This window comes from Pteropus alecto, unplaced genomic scaffold (assembly GCF_000325575.1).
Source record: "Pteropus alecto unplaced genomic scaffold, ASM32557v1 scaffold45, whole genome shotgun sequence".
NCBI classification, from domain to species: Eukaryota; Metazoa; Chordata; class Mammalia; order Chiroptera; family Pteropodidae; genus Pteropus; species Pteropus alecto.
Window position 1 is genome coordinate 18,155,291 of NW_006442491.1, and position 16,805 is coordinate 18,172,095.

The 16,805-nt window shown below is 46.1% G+C and overlaps 1 protein-coding gene across 1 annotated transcript in view; it reads left to right on the forward strand.

Moving 5' to 3' along the window:
- The first annotated feature begins 12,369 nt into the window (after positions 1-12,369).
- Positions 12,370-16,805, forward strand: part of TCF15 (transcription factor 15) — a 10,245-nt gene continuing 5,809 nt past the window's right edge. The window contains exon 1 of the mRNA XM_025039715.1: positions 12,370-12,429. Within this exon, the coding sequence (XP_024895483.1) occupies positions 12,370-12,429 (60 nt within the window). The remainder of the gene's footprint in view (positions 12,430-16,805) is intronic.

Here is a 16,805-nt window from a genome sequence, read left to right on the forward strand (position 1 = left end):
TGCAGGGAAGTCCCTAAGAAGACGACCTGTGGTGGTGGGGGCGGGGGGGAGTGGGGAGAAGTGAGGCTGGGATTAGGCCTGTGAGCCTGGGTCTAGCATCTCGTTGGGGGAGACCCCAGGAAGGCCTAGCTCCCCACCAGTGAGACCTGTCAATTCCCTTGTGCAGGGTCCCAGGCTGGTTTCAGATCTGCTTTGCCTTCTAAGTTTGGGGACCTGTCCCTTCCACACTCTGGCCCTCAGTTTCCTTATTTGTGAACATGAAGAGATTGTCTCTCAGGTGGACACCAGGTTCTAAAATTAGCAAAAGTTCTCTTTATGGGCAAATAGAAAATGGTCTCCAACATGTTAAGTGCAATTTGAAGGTCTTCTCTATAACAATGGAGGCCACTGAGGCTCCTCTCAGAAGCTGAATCTAAAGTCACCCCAAAATTGATCTAAAGGTTTTACCATGCAGATGGGAAAACTGAAGCTCCAAGTAAGGAATCTATTCTCAGCCATACCTAATACGATTTTTGTTGAGGGCCTTCTTTGTTCTAGGCCCTCTACTAGGTGTGTGGGGGGTTGAGGAAGAGACTGGGGAGAAAACCCACAACCATCCCTGCCCTCATGGAATTCACTCTCCAGCTCAAGGAAGCTCATAGTGACTAAACATAGTAGGTGCTGGAGGGAAAAATAGAGAGAGCACCAAGAGAGACCAGCTTTGGTGGGGCCACTGGGGACAAAGAGCCTGTTAGCTGGGAGGGATGGTCAGTGAGGTGATATTACAGCTGAGACTTCGAAGAACAGGAAGTCGCCCTGTGAAGAAGCGTAGAGGGTGACTGAATGTTACCACCATCGTTGTTTATAATAGCAAAACCCAGAAGTGACCCAAACATTCATCGCCATGAAGTTTCAGATAATATATTACAGTATATTAATAGAATGAAATACTATACAACAATGAAAAGGGAAGTGCAGCTGCCTGTCTCAACACAGATGAATCTCCAATGAATACGGAGGAAGGAAAGAAACAAGTGATGTAGGATGCATATTACAAATACAAACATGTATTGTGGGAATTTCTATACACTTTTAGGAATGAAATACAGTCCTATATATTGAGTAAGGATTTATACATGTTTAGTAAAAGTTAAAACATTCATAGAAATGATAAATATCAGATGTGGTTTCTTTGGCGTGGAGCGGGGAACTGTTTTCAGGAAGGGATATCAAGGGCTGTCTATCAGAGCTATCTATCCTGCATAACAACCTCACAACGTGGTGTTTAAAAATGACAATATGTCAACTGTAATTGAAAAAAGTATTTAAAATAAAATAAAAGCAACGATAGTCGTTTATCATATCTCGCAGTTGTTTGAGGGTCAAGAATTTGGGAGTGGTTTAACTTGGTGGTTCTAGTCCTCTGGAGGTTGCATTCAGATGTCGCCTGGGCCCACAGTCATCCAAAGGCCTGACTGGTGGTGGACGTGATGAGAGCAGAGATTCAGTTCCTCTCCACATGGACCTTGCCAGGTGACCTGGATCCCATCACAACATGGTGACTGGATTCCAAAAGGGACAGACAGACATCTGGGCAGAAACTGTATCCTTTTTGTGGCCTGACCTCAAACATCACTTCCACCACGGTCTCTTCGTCAGAAGCAATGACAAGGCCCAGCCCACGCTCAGAGGTAGAGGAAAATAGATGCCACCTTTTGAAGGAAGGAGCGTCAAAGAATTTGTGGACATATTTTAAAATCACTACACCTACAGTTATGTTTGAAAAGTTTTCTTTCTTAAACTGGTTGGTGAGGACATGGGATTTTATTTTATTATTCTCCATATGTCTTTTGAGTGTTTACAACCACAGTGGGAGATGGGGAGTGGGGAAGGGGTGAGCAGTGCCCAAATCACACAAGGTCTTCTTGGTGAAGGTCACATAATGGGCAGGGCAACATCAGAACCCTGAGCAGGGCAGGGTGAGCTCTGCTTCCCTTCTGAGTCCAGGCACCTGGCAGGGGCCTGGCCTGGAGGAAGTCCTAATGTTGGTGGCAATTCTGTCTCTGAACACAGCTTCTCTGAACACAAGTACCTACTCTTCTGAAGTCTCCCATCCACTCCCGTCCCCTGACACCTGGCTCATTTCCCCAGAAGCATCGTTTGTACAAGTTTCTGGGATATTCGTCCACAGAGATACCACTTGTCTAGAAGCATAGATGGAAATACATACACTTTATTCCTTCCCAAAAGGAAGCCTAGTATACACATGCTTCCATATCATTTTTCCCCTTATCAATATATTTTGGAGATTCTTCCATATTAGTACATAGCAAACTTCTCCGTTCTTTTCCATGAGTTCACAGTACTCCATCATGTGGATACACTGTAATAAAACCAACATCTCATATATAGAGACATTTGTTTTATTTGCCTTTTTTACTACTTTTTGAACTCCAAATGTAGGAAGTCAAGTTAAAAAAAAACCATGGCAGATTCTTATCGTTGACCCTTGCACAACCCTCCTTTATTCTATTTTTCTCTATTTCCTTGTATCTTGTTTCGCCTTCCCACTTTATGTACCTCTGCAGACCCATTCTGATGGGGTCCATGTGTGTCTTCCGATGTGTAAGCTTTCTTGGGGAACATAATATGATTGTATTGTATTATTGCATCCCGTGTAGGCATTTTAAATATATTTTTGTTCTATTGCTCATCTGTCTAATTTGGATCAAGTAGTGGTTCGACCTGTGACTTCTAATTACTGACTAGAGCTCCTTGGTTTGCATCTACCACGTTTTCCTCCCTACTACCCCAGTAATGGGCACCTAGATGGTCTCTAACTCTCTGCCACTACAACAGCACTACTGTGTCCTTGCCTGGGCTATATGAGAATTTTGACTGCACAAATAGGAGTACAGTTGCTGGGTCACATGTATTCTGGTTATATTTTGCACCACAATAAATTACCTTCAACGTTGAGACTTAAAACAACCACTTTGTTTGTGATTTTGTGGGTCAGGAATTCAGGAAGGGCTCAGCTGGGTGGCTCGTCTCTGAACCATGTGGTATCTATCAGCTGAGTCAACTGAGACTACACACTTACCCTCTCATCCTAGAGGACACCTCTCCATGGCTAACTGGACTTCCTCACAGCATGGCATTCTCAAGGAGGTCAGACTTCATTCATGGCAGCTGGCTTATCCCCAAGCAATCATTCCAAGAAAGAGGAAGTGGAAGCTGCTAGTCTTTTAAGACCTGGGCCTAGAAACTGACACAGCATCACTTCCACCACAGTCGTTGGTCAAAGCAGTCACGGATCAGCCCAGATTCAGAGAATGGGTGTATAGACTCACCTTTCCATGGTAGAAATACCAAAAAATTGGTGGCCATATTTTATACACTCCAATATATATATATATTTAACTTGAAAGCTTGCTCTCCAGATGGCAGCTCCAGTCCTTACTTCCCCAGCACTATCTCCACATTCCCACCCACACTTGGCTCCATCCAGTCTGTTCAGTTCTCCTTTTGCACAGCAAAAACATTCTCGTATTGGGTCATTTCACCTAATGCAAGTATAAACGTAGGCTAGGTCCCGGAAGCAGACATACTAGGTTAAAGGGTACGTGCACTTGTAATTTTGACAGATATTGTCAGTGCTTCAATAACCCCTGAGTTCCATCTCTTTATAACTTCTCACCACCTCTACCCACACCCTGCTAGTACAAGCCACCCTTCTCCCTGGGCCCCCAGCTTCTGTCCTGGCCCCCACTGTCCATTCTCCACATGAAGCCAGAGGGATCCCCTTAAAACCTAAGTCAGGTCCTGTCCCTCTTCTGCTCAGAAGCTCATGATGATCTTCCACATTACTCAGAGTAAAACGTTCTTGCGATGGCTCTGATGCCCTACATGTCTGACCCCGTGACGTCTCTCACCTTGTACCTTCTGCCAGGCTCACTCCCATCTTACGGCCTTTGCACTTAACGGTCCCTCTACCTCAAATGCTCTCTTCCGACGTGTTTCCATGGCTTGTTCTTATTTCATCTGTGCCTTCAATCAAACACCACCCGTCCCCACTCAGGCTCTACTTCTTATCTTTGTTTGGTATCTTACGTTCACAATTCAGCTTCTCAAGAACCTTCAGAGACTCCCTATTACCCCACTTGACACATCTCAAACTGGAATCGAAGATTTTTTAATATCAGGATGAAGTGTTTCCCTAGCTTTCTGAAAAAAATTCAGAGGTGACATTTTCTCAATGTTACATTTTTCCCTTATCCATTTTCCCTGGGTTGTTGGTATAGACTCCCATTTACCTAAAAAAATCACTAAAGGATAAAAGAGGATATCTCACAGACAATGAGTTCACCAGTTGGGGCTTCTAATTGTATAATGAAACTACTCCCAGCTCAGGGCCAATATACATCACAACTGATCATTTAAAGCAAGTTCTTTCTCTGGGGTGAGACTCAGTTTACCCATTAGTGGGATGAAGATAATAACACTGACCCTTATGATATGCTCTCTGCTTGCCAGGCATGGGGCACGTTTTAACCCACTCAATCCTTACAACGACTGTAAGAGGTGAGTACTATTACTATACTTCTCTCTCAGATGAGGAAATTGAGGCATGGAGCAATTAGGTAACATGTCTAAGTTTCCACAGATGGGGAGTGGTGGACCCTGGATTTGAACTCCCCACACTCCCACTCCAGGGCTGGTTTCAAGGCTAGATATTTACATCTGCAGCACCTTTTAGGAAGGCAGTGTGCTCGCAGGTATAGCCTTGCTGGAGGCAGTGGGAGGAGGTGGCCTTGTGCTTGGAAGATGGTCTCTATAACCAAACAGAAATGTACACAAAAGATACAGTGCTGAAGTTGTGCTGTGTCAAGTTCACAGTCCCCTCTGGGGTATGAATGTAGGCTCCAGAGCTCCCAGATGGCTTCTCAGTAACACTTTATTCTCTACCATTTTTAGAATAATTACCATCAATAATGGCTATTAACTATTTCGGATTTACTGGATGCTAAGAATGTCTTCTGTATTTTGAATCGCTCAACAATCCTAAGAAGTTAGTGACTCACGTTAACCCCATTTTATAGGCAAAGAGACTGAGCTCAGTGGCAGAGCTGGGATTTGGTCCCTGTTCCTCTACCCACTAATGGGTGCCTAGAGCACCTCCATTAGCCAAGGACTTGTGTGCCATTAATTCATTCGACTTCGCAGTCATGTCTTGAAGTCTGTACTCTATCATTCCCATTTTGCTGACAAGAAAACCAAAGTACAGTGTCCAGCTCAAGACCACACACAGCTCTTTGCCAGAAATCTGCCCTGCCTCACCTCCCCGCAGCAGTGTCCAGGATGTCACAGCTTGAAGGGACCCAATTTATAGTGCAGGAAGGAGCAAGTCAAGGCATCTGGGGCACTGGGCAGAGTTCTCAGGCAGTTGCCCAGAGATCCTGTTTACTGGCAGGGCCAGAAGCACACCAGACCAGGAAGAGGGGAAGCCCTGGGAAACGCCCCACACTTCCATCTTCAAAGCCTTGCCCTTGCGCTCTCCCACCCGCAAGGCTCCCCAGAGAGGTAGCAAGCTGTCACGTCCATGGAATGTCCTCCAGCTCTGGCCACACTGGCTCAGCCTGATGTCTTCACTCCTGCCCTTTCCTGACCCCATCTGCTTCCTCACCCAGATCCATGCCTGTTCTTCGGCAGCTCATTCATTCATTCATTCAGCAAACCACCATTGAGCGTCAGATACTATTTTAGGCACTGGGGGTACATTCAAGAATAAACTGTGCTCTCTGCCCTGTGGTGTTGATATTCTGGGGCAGGGAAAGTCGATAAATGAAAAAACACACTAAGTAAACTGTATCGTATGTTAGGCGATTATAAGGGCCATGGCAAAAATAGAGAAAGGCAAGTGGTTTGGGTGTGGGAAAGACAGGTCATGGTGTTAAATAGGTGGACAGGGCAAGCCTCACTGAAAAAGTGGCATCTGAGCAGAGACATGAACGAGATGAAGGAACGAACTAGGCAACACTTAAAGGGAGTGTTCCAGGTAGTGGAGCACTGTCCACGACAAGTGCAAGGGTCCTGAGGCAGTGTCTGGTGTATGAGAAGTTGCAAGGAGGCCAGTGTGGCGGGAGAGGAGTCAGTGAGGGGAGAGGCTAGGAGACAGGACGGAGGGGTAATAGGGTGGGAGAAGAGGTGGGTCACATAGGACCTGGGGGTCATCGTAAGGATTGGGCTTTTGCTCTGACTGAGCTGGGAACCAAGGGAGGGTTTTGAGCAGAGGAGGAACATGGTCTGATTTGTGCAATATAGGATTTCTCTGGCTGCTGTGTCAAAAGCTCACTTTAGAGGAGGGAGGAAGGAACCAGGAAGTCCTGTGAGGAGACCGTTGCAATAATCCTGGCAAGAAATGAAGGTGACTTACCTAGGGTGGTAACATTGTTCCAGTCACTTTTGCTGCATAACAAACTCTCCCAAAATGCAATGACTTAAAGCAATGCCTATTTTATTATTCCCATAAATTCACACCCGGCATGGTGGGGCTGGCTTGTCTCTGCTGCCTGATGTCTTGAGCCTCCTCTGGGCAGACTCTAGGCTGGATATGAATCAACAGCTGAGGGCTGGAATCACCTGAAGGTCCCTGGACTGGTATGACCTCAGGACGAGAACTGCTAGCAGGAGCGCCTACACATGACCTCCTCACATGGCCTGGGCTTCCTCATGGCATGGCGATTTCAGAGCATTTGGATTTCTGACATGGCAGCTCAGAGCTCCAAAAACAGGTGTTCCAGTGAACCAGGTAGAAGATGCATCGCCTTTTATGACCCAGCCTCAGAAGTCACATAGGGTCACATACATCATACTTCATTGGTTAAAGCAGTCACAAGCCCACCCAGACTCATGTGGAAGAGACATGGACCATATCTCTCAGTGAGGCCATGTTCCAAAATTGCCACAGCACAGAGCATCTTCAAGGCAAATTGAAAGTTTCTTGCGTTGGCTGATGCAGGAGGTACAAAGAGGAACCAAGAGTGACTCTGCTCACTCAGGCTCACAGCCCAGTGACCACACAGTTACCTCTTAGGGGTGTGAGCAGCCAGAGAGGAGCCCCAGCCCAACTTGGCTAAACAAGGCAGTGAGAAATGGGAGAGACCATCCCAGAACAAAGAGAATTAGGAACACTCATATTAGGAGACAGGAGAGTAAGTGCTTGCAAGGTGGATTCTAGCACCTATTGTCTGGGTTTGAATCCTGCCTTGCCCTGCCCTTTCTAGTGGGCGACATTGGGCAGCCCATCTCACCTCTCTGAGCCCTGGTTTATTGTAAAATAGCAGTGATAACTGCACTGCCTTCACAGGAGGAAGGCATACAAAGCGCCTACTAGACAAAAGAACCTGTGAAGCCCCAGCAGCCTACTGGATAAGGCACTGGTCTCCTAAGCCAGGGATTGTCAGTTCGAGTCTCACCTGGAGTGAAGTCTACTTAACCTCCAGAAAGAACCTGTAACTGTCAACTCCGGCGAGGAAATATAGATGATAGTCATCTCGCTTGGGGTGCTGAGATGAGGAAACAGCCAGAGAGGTGGCATAGAAGGAAAGGACCTGAATCTCACCCCATTCACCTGCCACAGCTTAACCCCTCCTGGTAATTGCTCCCCAAGTTTGTTTGTCACTTCTTCCTTGAACATGCCTCCATCCAAAGAATGCTTCAAGGCCCCCCAGAGGTGGGCCCTTGAAGATGGGGGTGGTCTCTGCCTTGACAAGGCCTCCCCCCTGCCTGCCTTCTCCACGTCCCTGTTAAGCAGGAATTTCTCAGTCCAGCATGGAGTTCCGGTGGATTTTATGGGCCAGCCACAGCAAGCAGACAAACAGAAAAGAAAAACATCCCTCTGGAGCCCTGCTCAGCTCTCAGAATCTGATTTCCGCTCAGCCGAAGGAGGCTGAGCTGCTTTAACCCTCTGTGGGAGGGACCACTGGGTCTGATTCTAGATCCTCCTAGCTCTTTGCCCTACCTTCCCACCACCCAGTCTCCCTTCCTTCCCCAATGGCTCCTGCTCTGGCCTCCACCCCACTGCAGGGCTCTGCCTCCTCACTCCCTTTGCAGAACAGCCTTGAAGACCCCAGATCTCAGTTTAGGATCATCAGCAAAGTGTCCACTTACTGTGAGGCATTTTGTAAACATGGCTCATGAGTGCAAGACAGGAAAGAATGTGAACATGGGACTCAGAAATGAGCCTGAGATCCTGCTTTGCCTGTTCTAGTTTGTAAGATCTTGAGCAAAGTCCCTTAACCCGACAGGGTCTGAGTTTCCTTGTCTGTAAAATGGGCTTAATAATTGGCTCTATGTCATAGGATTGTTGTGGAATCAATGAGGTAAGATATGTAGAGTGTTTAACATGTAGCCCTTGATAAATAACAGTTATTGTTGCTATTGTTACTGCAGTAGCTCCCCCTTATCTGTGTGGGATATATTCCAAGACCCCCAGTGCATGCCTGAAATCATGGATAGTACCAAACCCTATATATACTACATCTTTTCCTATACATACATACCTTTTCATTTAAAGAAAGTACTTCACAGGCTTCTCTTTAGCATATTCGAATTGCCAGCAATTCGAATTGATACTCTTGTGCTTTGGGGCCACTACTAGGTAAAATAAGGGTGATTTGAACACAAGCACTGCGGTGCTGTGACATTCGATCTGATCACTAAGACGGCTACTAAGTGATTAATGGGCAGAGAGCATATACAGTGTGGAGACACTGGACGAAGGGATGATTCATGTTCCGCATGGGACGAAGCAGGACATCATGAGATTTCATCACACTGCTGAGAACTGTGTGCAACTTAAAATTTATGAATTGTTTATTTCTGGAATTTTCCCTTTAATATTTCAGACTGCAGTCGATCACAGGTAACAAACCATAGAAAGCAAAACCTCAGACAAGGGGGGACTACGGTCCACCTTTCCTCCACAAACCCAACAGGATAGGTGTCATCACCCACATTTTACAAATGACAAAAGTAAGGCTCTTGAAATATGCCTTTACTTGCTTTATGCCTCACTTGCTCCAACTATTCACCAGGACTGCAAGCCCTGAACTTGTTAAATAATGCAGTCAATTCTTATTATTCTCAGATTCCATATTTGTGAATTTGCCTACTCGTTAAAATTTATTTGTAATCCCAGAATGAATGCTTGCTAGGGCTTTCACAGTCATTCATGGATCTGCACAGAGTGATGAAAAATTTGAGTCACTGGACGCACATGTTCCCAGCTGAGATAGATCGAGCTGACGTTCTGCCTTCTTGTTTCTGCTCTCGTACTGTAAACGAGTATTCTTTTTGTGTTCTATTTAGTGTCACGCTTCACAATTTTTATGCTTTTCGTTGGTGATTTCACTGTTTGAAATGGCCCCAAGCTTAGTGCTGAAGTGCTATTTAGTGTCCCTGAGCTCAAGAAAGCTATGATGTGCCTTATGGAGAAAATACATATGTCAGATAAACTTTGTTCAAATATGAGTTATAGTGCACTTGGCCATGAGCTCAGTGTTAATGAATAAACAATATGTATTAAATAATGTGTCCTAAAACAGAAACACACATAAAATAAAGCTATGTATTGATCATTTGACGAAAATGTTGGGACCAGAGGCTCACAGGAAACAAATCCTGTATTTTTTCCATGAGCAATGGTTCAGAATTTTCTAATTTGAAGTTTGCAGTGACTTTACAGAACATAATTACAGTGAATAATAAAAAAATCAACTAGATTTTCGGAGTTTTGGTACTTTCAGGTATGACGATAATATTTGGGAGGCATTGCAGTGAGCTACAGTTACAATTAGTATTGCTGTGGGACAAATTACCCTACAAATTGGTTTCTTAAAACAACCATTTTCTTATGCTCACAAATCCTGTACTTCAGGTGTCATAATAACAGGCACAGCAGGGAAGGCTTCTTGCTGCTCCATAATGGCTGAATCTTCAACTGGGAAGACTTAAAAATGGGAGTGACTCAATAGCTGGGATTGGAATCATATGAAGGCATCTTCACTCACATATCTGTCCCCTGGGCTGGGAGGACAGGAAGAACAGTACAACTGATCTGATGCACCTTCATGTGGCCTGGGCTTCCTCACAGAATGGCAGTCTCAGGGCATTTGAACTTGTTATATGACAACTCTGAGCTCCAAGCAACAAGATTCTAGTGAATAAAACAGAAGCTGCATTACCTTTTATGACCTAGCTTCAGAAGTCACAAAGGGTCACTTATGCCAAATTCAATGGATCAAGGCAGCCACAAGCCTGCCCAGACCCAAGGAGAGGAGACATAGACCCATAGACCCCAGCCCTTAATAGGAAAAATGGGGGTCATGTTTTTAAACCACCATAGCCATTAACACAGACAATTAGGACAATTAGAGACCCAGGTCCAAATCTTGACTCTGCCCGTCTCCTGGCTTAACTCGTTAGAACCTTAATTTCTCTTTCTGTAACATGATAGTAATTCCAGGATAGTGAGGATGAAAGAAGACAATGGATGTGAAGCAGTTAGTTCAGTGCCTGGCACACAGGGCATTATAGTTGGTAATAGTGTGAACATTATTTATTATGAGACCTGGATATAGTAATAACGGCCTGCATTTGGCTGCATGTAATAGAAACCCAATACAGTGGCTTCACCAAAAAGGAGTTGTTGTTTGTTTTTCTTCCAAGAGATTAGGGACTAGTGTGTCTGCTCAAGGAAAACATCAGGAACCCAGCTCCTCTGGCTTTTCACTCTGCACTTTTTAGCATGTGATTTCTGTCCTCATGGGACCAAGAGGGTTGCTACACCTCTAAGAATCGCGTCTCCATTCCAGGCAGGAAAGTGAAGGTAAAAGGCAAAGCCTTCTCCAGAGACTCTGTCATTTCATTTGAGGAGGTGGGTCTTCCCTATCTTTGGCCAGAAGGAGCCACATGGCCTCTCCTAGCTGCAACAAAGGCTGAGAAAGGGAGTATTTACAGTTAGACCAACTGATGCCAGAAACAAATCGGGGTTCTCTTGTTGGGAGGAGGTGGGTATTGTATAGACAGACAGCAGTGTCTGCATGCCAACCCAAGAGGGCAACCCACAGATGCATCTGTTGTGTCAGCATCGACCATTGAAGATAAACTAAAACACAACTTCATCATGGGGCTCCCTCATTTAGGGTAGCTGAGACTCCCTAAACTTGATCTAGGCCGCCTCCCTCAGAAAGCCTTTCCAGACTTCTCTGGGCCTCTGATCTCACTATTCTCTGAAATCCTATTGTCTGGGCTGGGCTCCAGACCTGGAACCGGGAGTAGTATGATCTGCTGATGTCAGAGTTCTCTGGAACCGACTCCCCAACTTGCATTCCCACCCCGTCTAGCCTGCAAAGCATAGAAGAATCACCCATGAGCTCAAGATGGGGCCCCTGCCCCTAACACTCAGCCTTGAGGATTTTCAACAGGACTCCTTGAATTTTCAAAGGACTCCTTAAACAGTAGTTTCATTTAGCATCATCTTGGTGACTCAGTCTCACTGGTATTAGGGCCAGCCTGAGCCAGGTGAGTACCTCCCTGAGCATGCTAAATTATTTAGCACTTCTTTCATCTTGATAGTCTACTACGGAGGTAGGCTCTATTATGATCCCTGTTTTACAGACAAGGAAGCTGAGACAGAGAAATTCAGTACATTTCCCAAGATCACATGTCTGGTAAGTGGCAGAGCTGAACCCAGGCAATCAGGCTACCAAATCTCAAACTTAACCACGTGACACTGTATAATCTCCAGAGATAACACCTAGGGTGGACATCACTAATTGTTTCTTAATATCTATTCTTCCTTCTTCTTTACTAATAGAAACCCAGTGTGAGGCCACCTGCAATGAAGACTACATTTTTCAGCCTCTTTTTCAGTATGGTATGGTCAAATGACAAGGTCTGGTCAATGGGACATGAGCAGAAGTGAGATTGTATCTCCTAGACAAGTATCCTCAAAGGGTGAAGTGTGCCCTTCCTCCTTCTGCCTCTTTCTCCCTTTTTTTGCCAATTAGAATGCAGACAGAATGGCACCGGCAGCCATATTGGTCCATGAGACAACCTAGGGAGTAAAAGCCACATGTGGTAGAGCGAAAAGATAGACAGAACCTAGGTCCCTGACACCATGTGCTTCAGTTACCTAACGTTGTATAACAAAATACCCCAAACTGAGGGCCTTACAACACCAATAATTTTTATTATCTTTATCTTTCTTTCTTTGTTATTTTCATAGTTCCCATGGGCCAGCAATTCATGATCCACATCCAACGAGGCTTACACACGTGGTAGGTTGGTGCTGGCTGTAGGCTGAGGACCTCGGTTTCTCTTTCCATGAGCCTCATCAAAGGACAATTTGAATGTTCTCATAGCGTGGTGGCTGCCATCCCCAGAGTGAGTGATTCAAGAGAACAAGACAGAAGCTCGATGGCTTTATCAGCTAGATTCAGAAGTCACAATGTGTGACTTCTGCCATATTCTTTTGGTCACACAAGTCAGATCTGGTTAAATAGAGGAGGGGTCTACACAAGGAGGTGACTAGCAGGAGACAAGGATCATTGAGGGCTATCTTGGAGGCTGGCCACCACACCATGGAATGCCAGACCTACAAACACCCTGAATGTGAGAAATACATTTTTATGTTGCCTAACTGAACTTAAAGTTGTGATGAACATATCTATGATGTCCTGACACAAAGTAGGCTTTCAATAAATTCTTACTATTGTTAGTCTTTTTCTCCAAGTAGATTGAGGTGTAGGCCTTGGTGTATCTCCTCATCTACACACAAATATACACACATGCACACATGTACGGCTACCATCTAGGTCAAGTTTTGGTACAAGGTAGGTGTAGGAGGTTATGTATCAGCCTTTTCATTCATTCATTCATTCACTCATTCAACAAGTATTCATTATTGCCCACACTGTGCCAGGTTCTGGTCTAGGATTCTGGGATACATTCTCTACCCTGGAGAACGCAGTCTAATAGAAAAGGCAACATAATAGGAAAATAGTGCATTTCTCTGTCATTTGAAAATTCAGATTAAAACAGAAAACCGGATAATTCCAAGGGTCAGGGATGATGTGGAGGAAAGTGTTTCCTCATGCGGACTGCAGCAGTTGTCTAGGATGCAGTCAGACAGTGCTTAGGCTAAGTATGTATATTGTCCCTGCCCTAGAGAATCCTACCCTTGGGTGTATATCTCAGAAACACACACAGGAGTCCATGAGAATCATGTAGCAGAAGATCATTGCAGGTTTACTTAGGGAAGCAGGAGTTGGAAGCAGTCAGAACGGAAAAGATTGGCATGCAGGACACATGCACATCACACATACTAAGCAGTAGTTAGAAGCAATGGACTCGAGTTAAACTCAGCTCACTGAGCACGGTGTCGAGTAAACATAACAACCTAAGAAATAGATCTATATTAATAATGTGGGGGCAGGGGTATATGGGACAGCTCTGTACCTTCTCAATTTTGTTGCAAATCAAAACTACTCTAAAAAAATAAAGTATTAAAATTAATATCAGAGTGGGTGCCCTGTGGGGAAAGGGAAATAGAAGTGGGGCATCGGGGGTGAGAGAGTGAAGTCAAAATATGCTGATCAACACCACAATACTTTGCACAAAGGTTGGGGAGGAGAGGCAAAGTAGACTTCACTGAGAAGCTACACTGAATTTTGGCTGATGAGTAGGGCTGTCCTAATTATCAGACCTGAAAGGATGGGTACTGTAGGCAGGGAGGACAGCTGGGGCAAAGGCTCAGAGATGTGCAAAGCTGGTGCCTCGGTGGAACTCCAAATGCTTTAGGGGGACTGAAGTCCAGGGTCCACTGGTCAGGAAGGCAGGGAGGGGCTCTCAGCCTGGAAGACACTCCTCCTCTTACCTGGTGAAGTCCTACTCAGCCCTCACACAACTCGGCTACCTGAGAGGCTATGTGATTGGGGAAGGAGACAGAGAGAACTGAGCTTCTCCACTGGCCCGTTGTGTGACCTCAGGCAAGTCATTATTCCCTCTCGGAACCTAGGTTTCTTCATCTGTAAAATGAATATAATATCAATACCTCCCCCAGAAGGTTGTGATGGGGCAGGAGTGAGATGAGCAGGATACAAATTCCCCACCCTGTGAAGCTTATATTCCAGTGAAGAGAGAGACAGCAGGTAGACAAATAAATATGTATAATGTTCACTTCTGTATTCCCAGAACCAAGAGCTGTGTTGGGCATATAGTAAGAGCTCAATTAATAGTTATGGAGGAATGAATAAATGAATGAGTGAAAGCAGAGATAAATTCTATGGAAAAAGTAAAGCAGAGTAAAGGGAAGAGAGAGAGTGGGAGAGGTACTGGGGGGCAGGAGGGGCAGTTGCTGTTTTAGTCCCAGTAGTTAGGGAAGGCCTCCCTGAGAATATGAGATTGGAGGCAAGGTTGGAAGGAAGTGAAGGAATAAGCTTCACTTATTAAGGGTATATCTGGAGTCACCGTGTGCCAGGAAGAGGTGGGCTCCAGGAAGAGTGAGGAGGCCAGTGTGATTGGAGCGGAGTGAGGGGCAGAGAGTGGGAGGAGGTGAAACCGCTTGTGGGTGAGCTGAGAATGTGGCAGGAGACTCCTCCCCACTCCCAGGGACAAGGCCCAGCACAGAGTCAAATCTATGCCTGGGCCTGGGGCCAGCTCCTTACAACACTAGCACAAACTCCTCTCGGGTGGTGAGCACTCACTGTGCATCAGAACCTGACTTTATTGGCATAAACTCAAGGAACCATCACCAGCCCTACAAATGGGTACTATTATTATCCCCAGTTTTCAGAGCAGGAAACTGAGACTTCAAGAGGAGAGGTAGCTAACCTTGGGCCGGAACCAGGTCTCTCTGATGCCAGACCCTGGCTTGCTCCCGCCACATTGTCCTGGGATTCTTTGTTTACAACTCGCCTTCCCCTCTGGGCTGCTGAAAGCCCAGCTCACTCTCATTCATGGTTTTATTTTACTCCCAGGGTCCCATGTGTCAAAATCTGCCTGAAGAGCTAATGAATGAATGAGCCTACCAAATCCACCCCCTCCTGCCTTCCGGGCCCAGTTCATGCCCTGTTTGGCTTCTCCAGGTCAAGCTGGAATGGGGAGGGGGCTGGACAGGAATTTCAAGCCACCTGAGTGTGGAGAGCAGAAGAGAGGGGGAGAAGGGGGAGAAAGCGAAAGTGAAGGGAGCCAGGAGCCCCTGTGAGGAGGCGCAGACAGGGAAGGAAATCTCCCGGTAATAATTCATCTGCTCAGGAAGCAGCAACCTGGCCTGGGGCTGCCTGTGGGACTGGCCCTGTGGAGAGGGCCGCCGTGCAAGCTTCTTCTCCTCCACAAAGCCCAGCCTGGCCAAGGTCATGGTCAAATAAAAGGGTGGGGGGAGCCAGATGTGGGAATAGGCTTTTCCTCAGACCCTGGAGCCTGAAGACTTCAGGGGCTTCTCTCTCAGCAGCCAGGGGAAACCCTCCAGCCACCCCCCACCCCGCTGGCCCCTGCCTCACCCTCCCATTCTGACCTGGCTCAAAGAAGTCAGAAAAGCAAGCACATGTCAGAGCTGGGAAGTGTCTTCAATAAAGAAAGGAAGACGAAGCCAGAAGGCACCTAGAAGACTTTCAGCTTCATTCCCTGTGCTTTCTCTGCCACATGAGCTGTCGTTTGGACTGAAGAGAAGGTTATTATCCAGGCCAAGTGGATACAGGCTTGGCCAGTCCCCAGGATGGAGCTGGGAAGGGGGCATGAGCAACACAGGGACCCCAGCAGCCATCATAAGCTCAGTAATTCTTCCCAGGGCCTCTGTGGAGAACATGTCAGGCTGCAATCTAAGGTTTCCTGAAGGAACAAAGGCAATGAAGGAAGAGTGTGTGTGTGTGTGTGTGTGTGTGTGTGTGTAGTGGGGGGTGGCATTCCAAGCAGTGGGAATAGCCTGGGGAGAGGATGGGGAATGTGGATAGGAGCCCGGGAAGCTGCAGCTGTCCAAGGTGGGGCTGTGGAGAAGAGAAACTTGCATTTGATTCTGGGAGTGGGAATGATAGTTAAGCCAAACAAGCTGTGGCTAGTACCCCACTCATCACTTGTAAGACTGAATGCCAGAACTCTTATTAGGGGTACTCCCCACTTCAGCGAGGAGTACTAAAGATCAGTAAAGTGTCTGGGGTCTGGCACACAGTAGGACCTCAACAAAAATGTCAACTCTGTGAAGGCAAAGTGTTTGTTTTGTTCACGACTGTATCCTCAGGCCTAAAACTATGTATGACACATAGTAGGGACCTAACAAATATTTACTGAATGAATATATGAATGAAGTTACCAGTGTTTGCGTTTTGTTTTCGTTCTGCTTTGGTTTTGTTGTTTTTTTTAGTTTATCGTCAGGGATGTGACACCATAGAGTCTTTATTTGGAAAGATTATAGTGCTTCTCCAAGTGTTTTCCGCGACCACTATCATGTACGCATTGAAGATTCCTGGGCCCCTTTCCGGACCTGCCGGATCAAAATGGGGGAAATCCGGGAATCTGGAATGTCAAAGCCCTCCTTCCCCAATTCTTACACACATGAAAGTTGCAGAACCTCAGAATTAGAATTTGAGGGCCGAAAATCCCAAACTGGTTTCTCTCAATCCTCTTTCCGAACGAGGAAACTGAAACCCAGACAGAGAAAAGGATCTGCCCGCATTGTTTCTGCGGATCTAGGCTGAGGGTAACGAGTCCGGATTTGCGCACACCCCACCCCACCCCACCCACCCACCCAGACTCCCAGCACCTGC